The 13,607-nt window shown below is 35.1% G+C and overlaps 2 protein-coding genes and 1 long non-coding RNA gene across 4 annotated transcripts in view; 1 reads left to right on the top strand and 2 right to left on the bottom strand.

The window, feature by feature from the left end:
* The first annotated feature begins 751 nt into the window (after positions 1-751).
* Positions 752-6,325, top strand: IntS10 (integrator complex subunit 10). Of its 2 annotated transcripts, XM_081989425.1 has the most exons (11): positions 752-989; positions 2,383-2,450; positions 2,499-2,748; positions 2,803-3,131; positions 3,186-3,385; positions 3,441-3,626; positions 4,968-5,155; positions 5,212-5,382; positions 5,436-5,585; positions 5,642-5,736; positions 5,789-6,325. In XM_081989425.1, exons 1-11 carry the CDS (start codon positions 843-845, stop codon positions 5,949-5,951), a joined length of 1,947 nt encoding a protein of 648 aa, XP_081845551.1. In that variant the 5' UTR covers positions 752-842; the 3' UTR covers positions 5,952-6,325. The 2 variants fall into 2 exon arrangements, with proteins under 2 accessions (XP_081845551.1, XP_081845552.1); XM_081989426.1 differs by lacking the exons at positions 3,186-3,385; positions 3,441-3,626 and having other exon boundaries at positions 2,803-2,998.
* A 236-nt stretch (positions 6,326-6,561) lies between these two features.
* LOC145735515 (uncharacterized) lies at positions 6,562-11,831 on the bottom strand. Its single transcript, XR_014179696.1, has 3 exons — positions 11,691-11,831; positions 11,249-11,530; positions 6,562-9,740 (listed from the first exon to the last, which is right to left on the bottom strand). It is a non-coding gene; the product is annotated as an uncharacterized LOC145735515 (long non-coding RNA).
* Tsp26A (Tetraspanin 26A) overlaps positions 11,342-13,607 on the bottom strand; it is a 41,177-nt gene continuing 38,911 nt past the window's right edge. The window contains exons 9-10 of the transcript XR_014179695.1: positions 11,679-11,983; positions 11,342-11,618 (exon numbers count right to left, since the gene is read on the bottom strand). The gene's annotated coding sequence lies outside the window, so the exon portion shown is untranslated. The remainder of the gene's footprint in view (positions 11,619-11,678; positions 11,984-13,607) is intronic.

Here is a 13,607-nt window from a genome sequence, read left to right as displayed (position 1 = left end):
TGTAATGATTCATTATCATGCTAGAAGTAGATAAAAGTATTAATTTTTTGATTCAGATCAAAGTTGTACTAAATTAAAGTTAAACAGTTTCCCAAGTGTTATTAACTTTATTCAAAAGGAGTATTGAGTTGAGCATAAATTTAGAGCATTATTAACTCGCTAACAGAAAAACAAAGAAAATTTTAATAAGACTATTTTACCATAAGTAACATATCTAATAATGTAAATCAAAACTTTAGGCATATTTTATACCAGTAATCTTAGTATCTCGTAAACTTTCAGAAATAAAAATCAGAGTTATATTTGCTTATACAGCATATAATAAAAAAAAATAACTAATCTAATTCTGCTTGATTTTAATCAACAACTGGATTATTTGCTTATTAGCTCTTGCATTTTTAATTTTTTATGAAAGCGGAATTATTTATTTAATTGTGCGCCTAACTTTGTTACAGATTGCAACCAACCGAACAAGATGTTGTTTTGTGGGTTGCCTACCACCTAAACATATCTAAATACACTTGAATTTGTTTTTACATTTTAGTTGCTTCTTAAAATTGATTTTGATTTCCTCAATTACTAATATGTGTTGTATATAACATTGATTTTCACTATTTACATAAAGCAAAGTCCTATTTTAACTAATAATTACGTAAAAAAAACCTTAGCGCCCTCTACGTGCAGCTATGGTAAACATCAAAATTTAAGAATTATTGACAGTTACCATATGATGTTCGTGTCTAACCTCACAAAATAATACATTTTAAAAAGTCAACAAACCACTTAAAAGTGTTAAAAGTTAGACAAATTCCTACTAGTACTTTTCCAGTTTAAAAATACTGATGATAAACATGGAAATAGACCTGGAACAGTCCGACGAAGAATACGTAATTCAAAGGGCTAAGGAAGCCCTTAAGGACAATCCGTACTCTGCTAAAGCATGGATGCTCACAGCCAAATCACTATATCCTAACAATTTTACTGTTCAAGTAAGTCTGAGATTGTTTTGTTAGTGTTTTTCCCAATTAATAGAGAGTCTGGACATGTATTATGCAAGTTCTAGAATTTGATAACATCCCTATAAACACCCAAGACTGGGGAAAGAGTTTTGTAAATAGACAACAGAGTTGTTAGGAAGCTCATTACTGCTTTAAGGGTGTTTGCAGGGCATTGGGGTAGTCAATAACATTAGCTTTTCTGTATTAATCTTCATATTTTGTGTGAGCCAATAAATGACTAACCATAGTAGTCTAGTAGTAGAATTTAGTCTAGTAAAGTAATTATATGTAAAATTTTCTTGAGTTAAGTGTAAATATACTATGTTAGTTATTTCAGGTTCTGTAAGGGAGTTTACTGATACTTTATTTGTAATTGGTTGCATGGTAAAACATGTTGTCAGTCCTGAAACACATACAACTGAAGAAACTAGTTCTTAGAGTCATTTAGTGGTATTTTATTCTTGTAACTGTTTCTGTGATTTAATAAAATTTGTCCACATTTTTTTAATAACTGTTATTGGTGCTCTTGTTTAATCAAAATAGGTTTGATGTTTGAATTTTTGCTTTACCTAAATACAAGCTTAAGAGAAGTTATTAATAATTATAATATAACATTATAGAAATAATTATAATATAACAGAAAAAACCCTCAGGTAACTATTAACAAGGAAAGACCCAAACAAGGTCTGGAAGGGGCCCAAACATACTGGTTGGACTTACTTTTTTGTAGTGTCTGCAAAATTATTTGATTGTTTTAGAGTCATGCCAAGCTCTATTGTTTAAAATGCTTTTCCAAAGAGTAAAAAAGCGTAAGATGTTATTGGTACAAATTAGGGGGTTCTCTTCAAACAACACTTTCAAATCTCAATGAACTACTTTCATATCTGATGAAAAAATAATATTAAAGTGCAATCTTGGTGCTGGACCTGAGTGCTAAATATATTTGTCAGTTATTAGATTCTTGCACCTTTGGTTTAGTTGAAAATTATTTGCTTTCTACCTAGATGACGTTAGGTAATCTTTCAGTAATTGTTCCAACAAGAGAGCATTTAAAAGGTCAAGAAAAACAAATACTTTATTTGGAAGTAGAAGTCCATAATCTCTCAGTGGGTGTAAAAATAAAAATAAAAAAAATGTATTTTCTACTACAAAACTACTTGTTTAATTCTATTTAAAACATTTTTTCAGCCCAGAACACCTTATTTTTCTCATAATTATTGGCAGTTAATCTTCTTAAAATGTTTGATTTATAATTTCCATACACTATCATCAAACTCCACAGTCTCTTATTTTCTCTTCTATACCAAAAACAATATCAAACTTTTCTTTGACTATTTGGTTTATTCCCTGACATCATTATCTTTTTTTTAAATCTCACTTTCAGTTTGAAGCTTATCTCATAGAAAAAACAGCTGGTAATGTAAAAGAGGCTGCAAAATACTTCAGTGACATGTAAGTCTAAACCTCTCAATAAACCAAACCTAATACTTAACATTGAAGGATTGGAAAGTTTCAACAAACTCCAGAATTGTGGAAGGAAATTGAAAAAGTGACAATGGCTTTACGGTGTGAAACTGACAACGACGATCCAGAGAAACAGTTCCTCTGTGAAATGTTCAAACACATTTCCTCTGAAGTGCAGCATAAGTTGCTTGTATTTACGGCGGATCATTGTGAAGACACCATGGAGCATTGCAGACTTTTGCTTCTACTTTTACAACGTTTTCCTACTGCTATTTCTAGTTATGGTGTAAGTTGAGTGGTTTTTTGTAGTGTGAATTTTCAGCAAAAATTTTAATTGCAGCCAAAATTAGTGGACACCCTTATGTCAGCTGAAAAGCATAGTGTTGATGGGCATTATCCCATTAATCCTTATCGGAAGTTGTTAGTGTGTGAGCTACTTCCTCTACTGGCAAAACAGGAGATTAAACTGGACTTAAACCCTAAATTATTGCTCAAACTACTAAACAAAGCACTAGAGTATTACTTGTGTATTTTAGGCAAGTCTAATAATGTAGTGCAGGATAGTGACTGCAGTATAGAGAACACTTGGTCTAAGATGTTTTCAGTTTTGGAGTTTATAGGAAAACAACTGAGTTGGGAAACTGCTTTACTTAATTTTACAGTTAATTGGTGAGATTTTTAATTGTCAACAAAAAGGGTGTGAAAAAAACATAATGATTTTAGGTCTAAAGAAAGTTATTGGCAAAAAATCATCAGTTACTTTCAGATGAGAAGTAAAAACTTGTCTTACGATGATAAACAATTAACTTTTTGTGTTTCAATATTTTTCTTGTATTGTTTGCACGAATATAGCGCTAGTCTAGCTCCTGATCAGTTTCCAGGTCAGACTCCAACTCAGTATTTGCTTGTTGAAGCTTTTGTAGGTGCGTAACAGTTGTTACAGTACAAAACTCGAATTTTACGTGTTAAAAATTGCAGACTCTTCACTGCCAAATCCTCTTACTGAACCCAAAAGTAAAAAGCGCAAAAACGACTCTGAAATTATCCACTCTACTGCTCCGTACATTTCGGTAGAAAAATCAGAGTTAAAAGTAATGCAAACCAATTTTTTGATTTGTGGAAATTGTTGGGAGTTTATTTATTCCTCTGATGTTCTAAACCGTGGTAACTACTTAATTAAATACACGTGAAATAATTTCTCAAATAGTCTGTTCAGTGACTTCTGACTGTTGCGTCACAATCACCAGCAAAAAAACGTATGTCGGTGATTAAATGTCAAATTGTCAAAATGATTATAGTTTTAGGTTATAACTTGAGGCAGGGGCTACAATAAATTATTACATTAATTAAAATTTATATACCAACAATTCTTAGAAGGTGTAGAACACTTGCAGAGGCTTCTGGCAATTTTTAGAAGGTTTTCAGTAGCATTTAGAGGCCACTGGCACCTTCTTAATGGATATTTTTTGACAATTTAAAACGAGTCTGGGTAGCTGGGAAAGTGTAAGACAGTTGTAAAGGGCTCTGGAACTTTTCAGAAAGTTCTCGGTAGCATTTAAAAGTCTTTAACACTTTTACTAAATTTAAAACAACTCTTATACAAGGTTTACAACACTTGTAGAAGCCTCTGGCATTTTCTAGAAGGTTTGCAGTATTATTTAGAAAGCTCTGGCACTTCCACAATGGTTCTAGAGGCTAAAGTTCTAGGTTTACGACAATTGTAGATTGTAGAGGCCTCTGGTACTGTTTAGAAGATTGTCAGTAGCACTTAGAAGTCTTTGGCACATTCAAAACGGCCCTCTTCTTTTGGTGCCGTATCAGGTCCTCCTGATGTTCGCAATCCCAATGGCGAGTTGTGCTCTGTCTTCGGCACGTCTAAAGAGTTGTTCTGCGTTTCGAATTCCGATCCATTCTCTAAGATTCCTTAACCACGAGGCTTGTCTTCTACCGACTCCTCTACGGCCTTCTATCTTGCCCTCATCTTGCATTTCACTGGTATTTGTAGTTCGCGGACGACGCTTGCTCTATTTAAAACCGCTTCATTTGTCTGCATGGCTACCCATGGGATTCGGAGCATACGTCAATGTAGCCACATTTCAAATGCTTCAAGACGATTAAGGGTTGCTGCTTTTAGGGTCCAAATCTCTACCACAGTATAGACCATATGTACCACTTGATCATTCTCTGGCGGAGTTTTAAATTTAGATTATAAAAACGGTCCTAGAGACCTTTTTTAAAAACAACTCTGGGAAGGTTTAAGACACTTGTAGAGGCCTCTGGTAGTTTTTAGAAGATTCTCAATAGCATTCAGAGGTCTATCGAACTTTCAAAATGATCCTAGACACCTCTGACAATTTAAAACAATTCTGGATAAAGTTTCCAATAGCATCACTTTTGAAATGGCCCTAGAGGTATTCGATCTTTGTCCAATTAAATGAGAAGAGACGTGACGCAACAGTCAGTAGTCATTGAACAAACTTTGGTTGATATAACGTATTTTTGTAGAGTTTCTAAAGATATACGGCCTCTTAAAAGTGGACCCATGGTTATCTTCCTTTACCATTGACTATGCAATTTACAAAGGACGTTACGATGAGGCACTGATTTTTACTCAGAAAGTGACGGACATCAGTTTGGTTTTGCAGAAGTACATTCGAATAGTTAACTTGAATTACATCTTAAAAAATTACAGTGTGAGTAATTTTTATTTTTAAAATGATTTCCATTATAAAATCTGTAACCATTTCAGTTGTGTTTGGACCCAATTGTACTGGCTTTACCATTGCTAAATGCTAGTAACCCTGGAAGTCTGAGTACCAGCTTAATTGTAGGAGGCAATCAACGACACCTTCACTATTTACCACTCAATAAACTAGCTGTCTTACAGTATTTAGTTAAAGTACTTTTAAGGTGTATTAAGGTTGGTTTTGTTAAAGTGCTGAAGCAACTGGGGATGACTTAAGATTTTTGTAGGAAAACATGGGAAAGCACGACTACAGCGAGCTGTCTATTGGGCACATTTTCGTGTTGGCGCAACTGGATTGGCCTCAAGAAGAAGACTGTATTCCTCCCCTTTTGGAGGAAATTAAGCAACATCGATCATTTCAGTATCATCTTTTTCAGGTAGTTTTTCTGAGCATGTTACAGCAAAAAATGTATAATATAATTATTGTTCACAGAACTACATAATCAATGTAGACATCATGGAAGAGTTAACCTACTTATGGACTCCTCAGGGTGGTCAAATTATGCTAGAAATTTTACCAAATCTTGGGTATGTTTCTCTAGTATTTAAGTTAAACAAATACATTTAATGGTACATTTAGGAGTCAAAGACGAATCGGAACTAGAGGAGCAGACAAAGGTGCTAAAGAAGAACTAAAACAAGCAATCCGAAGACAGGTGGCTAGAAGCAACGAAAAACTCGACGATTTATTAATTACTTTTCTACGAAACGAAAGAGCACTGATAGTGCAAGCTCTGGTATGATGGAGGCACGACTTAGTTGTAATGCCCGTCCAACCCTGAGATAAAAGAAGAACCAGGAAATTTCAAAAACCTAGAGGAATAAGGGATTTCGTGGTGTTTCCTGTACAGCCTAGTTTTCGCGTTAATAAGGTCAGGACAGATTTAAAGAAGCCTACTTTGCGTACAAGTGATCTGGAGATATTTCCTGTAAATGTTCAAAGAGTGGATCAAAGTCGTAACAACGAAAAAGTTGGAATTAGTGGCGATTTACAAATAATTCCATTATGAAATAGTGTATGATAATTGTAGTTTTGTTGACAGATATTAAGTAGAAAGAAATATGATTGTGTATAATATGTCTTATGTAAATAGGTATTTTTGTAATGTATCATAAACTTGTATTTTTATTTTTGACCAAAACCTATTATGGACTGAAAATTTAAACTCCCAAACATGTCCTGAAATATAAACCAAACCCATATATATGACACAAAAAAAATTTCAAAAAAGTATCCATGCACTGGGTTGAAATTCCAGAAATCTGCAGCACCTTTTTTTCTACCCTGTATATCGGTGAATAAATCACTGTAAGTATAATAGAATTTCTGGCTCTAATTCTACAAAAATGGTCTTTTAAAACCTTTATTATATATTTCTTATTCATTCAATTCGGCTGAGGCATTTGGTAGATACACTCCGTTAAAAATTGCTAAAAAGTATGCTGTATTGCTCTTTTCCGTGATTAAATTGGAGTTTTATTGCTGAACCTATTTTTGTGTATTGTTCAAAAGGACACTTTGCAATGCTACTTTGTGGTATTGTAAAGAAAGCTAAGAAAGAAAGATATTTAGCTGATCACGCGGTATAAATGGTATGGCACATTTCTCTACAGAGTGTCAGAATCAAATCATAAATTTGTCGCTTATTTTAGCATCTTTTGCAGTTTTTGTGTAACCAAACAGCTTTTTGATAGTGTATAATACACATCAGTGGTCAAAATTTCAAGTGATTTTTTTTTTAGGACTACTCTCTAAGAATAATTCATGTCTGATGGTTTTCAAAATACATATACAGGATGATCAAATAACACTTCCTGGTCCGTTTCGAAGATTCTGAGTTCTTATGAATTTGGAGCTGTTCGGCTCTCCATAAGTGTTGTTCAAAGTTGTATCTAATTCTCCATATATGCCATCCTCCTTTGTTGTACCATATAAAATCTTCCGTAGCATCTTTCTCCTAAAGGTGTTCAGAGTCTTTGCGGTCTTTTGAGATATTGTCCAGGTTTAGCTTTCTATACGATATTATTGGGCGAATTAGTCTTACTTTGGTGTTACTGTTGACATCTTTGGATTTCTCGATTGGTAGCAGCGAATTATAGTAGGCCCGGTTTGCTTCAATTAATTGCTTCTGGACCTCTGTTTCATTGTTGTTCCAACAATGATAATGATGTACTTCTTGTCTGCAGCATAAGGTTGGTTTTACTTTGGTTGACTTGTAGGCCGATTTCTCATGCAGTTGTTTCCAGTTCCACCCATGTTTTGTCGAAACCTTAATATGTTCAAGTCATCTGCATATCTTATAATTTGTCGCGACTTATTTAGGATTGTTGAGTTGGTGTCACATGTGCCTCTGACTACATGCTCAAGAGCTAAATTGAAAAAGCATTCACCGTTGTTTTAGGCGCTGCGTAAAGTTGTCCCTTCACCCTGACCTGACAGAGAATGCTTTGCATATTTAGTTTGGACAGCCTGACTAGTTTCGGTAGAATGTTGAAGTCCAGCATGATCTTGTAGATTTTTTCACGGTTAATACTGTCGGACGCTTGTTTGTTATTACAAACGGCTGGTATACGTCCACGTCATGCTCCCAATAGTTTTCTGGGACCTGGAATATAGTTGGTCTGTCCTGGACCTGTTTAGCCTAAAACTCCCTTGATATTCACCAACGGTGTCATCTGCGTATATGGGGTAGGTTAGGTAGGTATATCCTGCTGTTCTGCCACTCTTTTGGTATAGTTTCAGAGTTTTTGTTTTTAGATAGTCCATTATTTTCGTCCATGAGCACCCTCTGTATACTCCGTAAATAAACGGTTTAGTTTACAGCACAGTTAAATGAATTGTCATTAAGTGTTCTTCTAAAGTACAAAAATCAAGTGCATATCATACATTGATACATTATGACAGTTAATAATAACATTGTATTTCACTGTGAAGAAGTCAAATAAGCATTATGGGGCGGTAAGTCGTGGTGCATCAACCGTTATTAGAACATTTAATGCCAAAGTTTTTAAGAATATAATAAATAATATGAAATTAACAATCATAGACACCACGAGTCTCAATCATTAAACCCCTCTTATAGGCACCATTTTGCGTAAAACCTGGTAGAACATCATTGCTGAGCCAAATATCGGATAACTAGTGGTATTTTTGACAACTTGGCATCACTGCACCCGATGCATGAGCCCGAGCCACTAAACGAACGCTTGCATCGAATATCCTCATGTTGGTCTGTTCTCCTGATAAAAGCAGGGAAGATGGTCGCGAGAACTCGCGGTTTCCCACTTCTTCGCAGCATCCGAGGTCGCTTATATTCCATAGCTCTCCTGGACCGGACTGTTACGTTGCCAAATCTAGTCTAAAAACTGTTTTCTGTCAAATAATCTATGTAGGTGTGATTCCCTAGGAATACGGGGTTTTAGCGCTGCTTGGCAACGTAGCGATCACTTGTCCACTTTAAAAGACCACTGATAAGTGCCAGGAAAATCCCTCCCCCCCGCCAATTTCTCACGAAACCGATAATTGAAGGCTACGACACCTGTCAGCCGTCTATCATCCGTGGCAGCGTTACGTCACAAGATCGCGAAATGTAGCAGGAGCACAGAACACTATCAAAGGTTGGTTGATGTTGGTTTTTGGTGTGAGAGAGATGAATGTTGGCATTGGAAGGAGAAGAAGACACGTGGGAGCGGGGCTCGGGGATCTTCGAGGTGCCTCGTGTGGGAGTGGGGAAACTACGTAGGGTGTCCTTTGGCGCCACTTTTAAACAGGGATGCAGCATCACCGAGGAGATATAAGTGTGTTAAGGCCATTTGTGCCGTCAGATCATTGAAATGTAGTTATGTACTTGAAGTAAGGATGAGGCTAGTCTATATGATCATGATAACTTTTAAGCTGCTTATTATTTTGCTTATTAGCCCTTATGTAATGTAGAATGCTGAATAAAATTATTTGTTTGTGGCCCACTCTGTTACCCTCCTCTGAACCGCATTCTAAATTATATACATATCTAATACTACAAAAAGCTGTAATTAAACGAATGTAATGTAAACGAATCCATCAATTGGATATTTATTTTAATTTCAGTGATCATTAAAACCCATCAAGTACACAAAAGTTGTTCCATTATCTCCACTGACCTTCCATAACTTATCATCAAGTGGCTTCATCTCCATGTTAAAAGACTTTTACAGAACTAATAAGAATCATAATCCGGTATCCTGTTAAGTGCTCATGTTTACAGCTTACCGCAGATAATCTGCACAATACTGCTATTCTCCTGCTACATATTCACGTAATAATTCCGAGGGATTACTTTTAAACGTAATCCGCTTTTATTCTGTTTTTAAGGCGTTAAGCCCAATGGTGTGTTTGACTCTACAGAAAGTACTTATTATCGATAATGTGGCTATTATTAAATAGGCATTTTCCTGAGAGGATATAATAAAAGACGCTACAGCGAATAACATGGTGTGTGTGTATTCACTTGAAACTTCTCAGGCAAACCAATTTGACCGCCAAAATGCTGAAACTGAAAGCATCCGGGTTTTATTTTATATAAATTCAAACAAATTAACATAAAATAAAATAAACAAATCAATTTTGCTAAAACAAATATGGATATATGCAAATTTAGAACAGTTTTGAATAGGACAGCAGAAAGTTCGAGTTACGCCATAAACTCGGTTGCTCACTAGCTTTTTTTTAAATTTCCAATGCCTCTAAAAATGTGGTCCTTTGAGCCGCTTTAAATCAATGTTGACGAGGATTTAAAAATTATTAGTCCGTCTGGTTTAAGTTGGCTTTAATTTGGCCCGCTAACTGGTGTTTACATGATTAATGATTACACTCATTTATTAGTCTTACGTTGTGTATATTAAAATACTACTTAGTCATTACGCGTATTGTTTTTATGTGGGATTTAAATCAGACGTTGCTTGATCGCCGGTTTATCGTAATCGGATTCAAATTTTTTGAATTGAATTTTTAGGGTTTTCTTAACTAAATACACTATTTTCCCACGGGCTAGAGCGGATTATAGATAAAATTCGCTACGTGGTACGTCACGTCCTGGTGTATTCTGTGTTCCTGGTCCGTTATATAAAAATTTTCTCGAAAAAGCCCCAAAACTGAAATGCCGATTTGTGGAAACGAGCTATAGTAATTTTAATAAAATAACTAATAAATTCCGCCCGCCTTTTTTCCCCGAACTAGCTCGCCTTTCATGTTTCGTGACCCCGTATACAAAACAAAAGCTGTATGGAATGTGTATGTTCAATAATCACGTAGAGGGGGATAGAATACGAACGTTGCTCGTTTTGTGACAGAGATAGAAAGAGAAGGAGAATCGTATACAGGTACGGATTGAAAAGATTCAATTTTTGTTTTAAGTCTTAAAAATCTCAGCACCCAAATCTGCCAAAACATAAAAAAAATATAGTGTGTGTTATTTCTGGTATTCCTACACTTCCACTGTGAAATAAACCGGACTTTTTTACATAAAATTAATACAAAATCAGAAGTGTACCAAGACAATAAGATTTTTCCTGCATTTTGGCAACACTCTAAACTGGCTGTGGCAACATTGACCATGCAGCTGTGGATATAATAAGGTAAATGGCACCACGTTGCCATTTTACAATAAGTTAACCTGCTTAAAGTGGCCAGTTGGATAGTGTTTAGCACTAGACGACTCCTGCTCTCCTGCTGCTTGAGCTCGAGTTTTAGCAACCATGTGTAACCGTGATTACGTCATACGTGAAGGATCCACATATGTTTTATCTACCATATATCATTCCAAACTTCTCACTGGAATATTGCTTATAAAAGTAGTTTGCTATCCTCTATGCTGCATTGCTAGGTTATGTTTTACTGTGGTGCTACAATTTTCTGCAGTTGTTTTTAAAAAGTTTCACTTAACAAACCTTTTCATTTTAAGCGAGACTTCTCTGTACTAAAAGTATTTTCAACTCACAATACCTTCACCTCAACTCAATTATGACGACCGGAAGAAAAATTAATATCAATTTTAATAAATACCTTTTGATCTTATGTTCTAGAACCAAATTGGTGTCAAGCGAGCAGAAAAAGCGAAAGCTTCCGTTTGAGCAACGCAGCAACCGAGTGCTGTTCCACCTCCTGCAGTTTCTGCGATCCTGGCGGTAATGGAGTCCCTCTGTGCGCGAAAACTGACAGCTCTCGAGGGCAAGGAGTTCTCGCCTTGATGGGTTGGACTGAGGAGGGCTGAATATGGTGGGCAGGCCTGCATTTGTGTTGGCATTGCCAATATCACAGCCGGATAAGTGGGAGGATTGCACTTATCTGGTGTAGGAGAATGTGCATTTTTGTTTTCAAGCACGAATGTAGTCCAAATTCAATGTGTGCAAAAAATACAACAAGGATAGGTAACCTGAGTGATGCAAGTTTTTTGCACTTTAGTGTAATTTGATTACTATTTTATTCAACCAACTTACATACTTACCAATTTCTTCATTTGTAGTAAATTGACTTGGCATAGTTACTTAATTAGTAAACTGAACAACAACAGTCTGAAAGATGTTGATATCTCGAGCACTAAACAATAGCAATTTCTCAGTGTCGTGACTCACATGGTCTGTTTCTTTCACTTTCAAAGCTCGGATGACGAAAATCTCTGCATAACCCCCAGATTTGTTCTGCAGTCCTAATCGTTTGGAGGCTCTAAAGGCGGTCCTAGGGGGTTGGACGAGGCGTAGCCCCAAATACTGTGTGGGTCGCGACACAGCACTCCTTCGACTGCAAGTTCACAGATAAAGGCGGTGTTTACATTACAAATTCCACTTTCAATTTCATTGTTCAGCAATTATCTATGATACAGTTTAGGGTGCCTGTTGAACGCCCCCAAAGGGGCTTTTTATAACCTAAATTCAGACTCACAATTAGTTCTGTCTGCTTCTCAGTAATTTGAAGATAAAGTAAGTCTATAGTTGCGAACTAACAAGTATCCCCAGTCGACATGTGCAACATTTGCGTACACCACAGCATTGTTTGTAGTTTATGATTGGTCAAGAAAAAGCAACAAGCTGAAAGCTGCTTTTTCGCCAACTATCCACTGTGCTGTGGTATAACTTCTATTTATGCTTTTACTGGTAAGCTCACATGTGCAGCATTTGCGTGAATCACACAGCACAGTAGGGTTGGTCAAAAAAAGCAGCTTTTTTTACCAATCATCTGTGTACATGTGGACTTACCAAAAAAAGCTTAATATGAGGTAAATGAGGATTTAAGCAAACAAACTTTGGACCTGAGTTTGAAGGTATTTTTTGTATCTGAAATAGTGGAATTATCTACAAAATTCATTAACTGACCAGACTCATTAGGACAAGTAGTACCTACTGCGATAACTTTTATTTACCTCTTCTTTCCTTCTTAGAATATTTAATCTTAATGACTGCTTAGGTTGTTTTGAAGCTTTTTGTGTTTGTATTAACAGTAAAGATTTTAAACCAGAACATGACAACTATTAAATATTTACTAGCAAGGATATAATATTTGAAAATAGTTCCATGGACATTATACAGATATCGAAATATATTTAAAAATCTGCTTTATTATGACTAACGTTTCATAAATTCTTTTAATCACACTTTGATATAAAATTAGTGAAATCATCAGTGTAATTTGAGAATCATTTGTAGTTTTTGATATCTACTGGATGATGAATTGGTCACAAAATAACACTCATGCTCAGGCATTTTTTAAGTAATTTCACAGTGATTTTAATGAAATTAATACATACATCTTTCCTAACTGTTGTGGATTATTGATATCTCTGCAATTTTAACCAGTTTTTACTATATCAATCAGAACAGTACACACTCCCACGTATTAAATTTGCTTTACGCCCATATCAATTTTAAATAGTAGCATGATGATGACTCAAATGTCTGTCTCTTGCATCCACTATCATCAAATTTTGTTTTCTGGCTTTAATATTGCAATATAAATTATATCTAAAATCAAATCTAGTTGTTTAAAAAACTTGTCGTTTGATGCGGGTTTGACCTTCTAGACATAGGAAGTATATACAAATAGATTGTAAAAAATAATAAATTAACGCTTATGACCAAGAAAGGTCACATTTAACAAAGAAGTACGTTTATTTTATTATATAATTTTATTAAGGATACATAATTTTTATATTAATAATGAGTACATAAAAACATGATTAAATTAATTGGTTGTTATAATAATTAGTCTAAGAGATTAAATCTAAGCTATTTATACAACAGTATAGTAAATAATTAGTATTTTCTTAAACCTGAAAATTCAGTCAAATTTTGAAACAATATTTAGTTTCCAACCTATTTTTAATCAGAATAAGTAATTACATAACAATGCAATTTATACCCCATAATTA

This window comes from Ips typographus, linkage group LG11, assembly GCF_016097725.1.
Source record: "Ips typographus isolate SLU linkage group LG11, UJ_Ityp_2.0, whole genome shotgun sequence".
In the NCBI taxonomy this organism is placed as follows: Eukaryota; Metazoa; Arthropoda; class Insecta; order Coleoptera; family Curculionidae; genus Ips; species Ips typographus.
The sequence above is the reverse complement of the archived record's forward strand: the minus strand, read 5'-3'. Positions and strand labels throughout refer to the sequence as shown.

Bases quoted from the DNA above. Each gene is read 5' to 3' on its own strand.
- IntS10 (XM_081989425.1), top strand. From the start codon at position 843: ATGATAAACATGGAAATAGACCTGGAACAGTCCGACGAAGAATACGTA. The intron at 2,451-2,498 runs GTAAGTCTAAAC...TTAACATTGAAG, and splicing joins GCAAAATACTTCAGTGACAT to GATTGGAAAGTTTCAACAAA. The intron at 3,132-3,185 runs GTGAGATTTTTA...TAATGATTTTAG, and splicing joins CTTAATTTTACAGTTAATTG to GTCTAAAGAAAGTTATTGGC.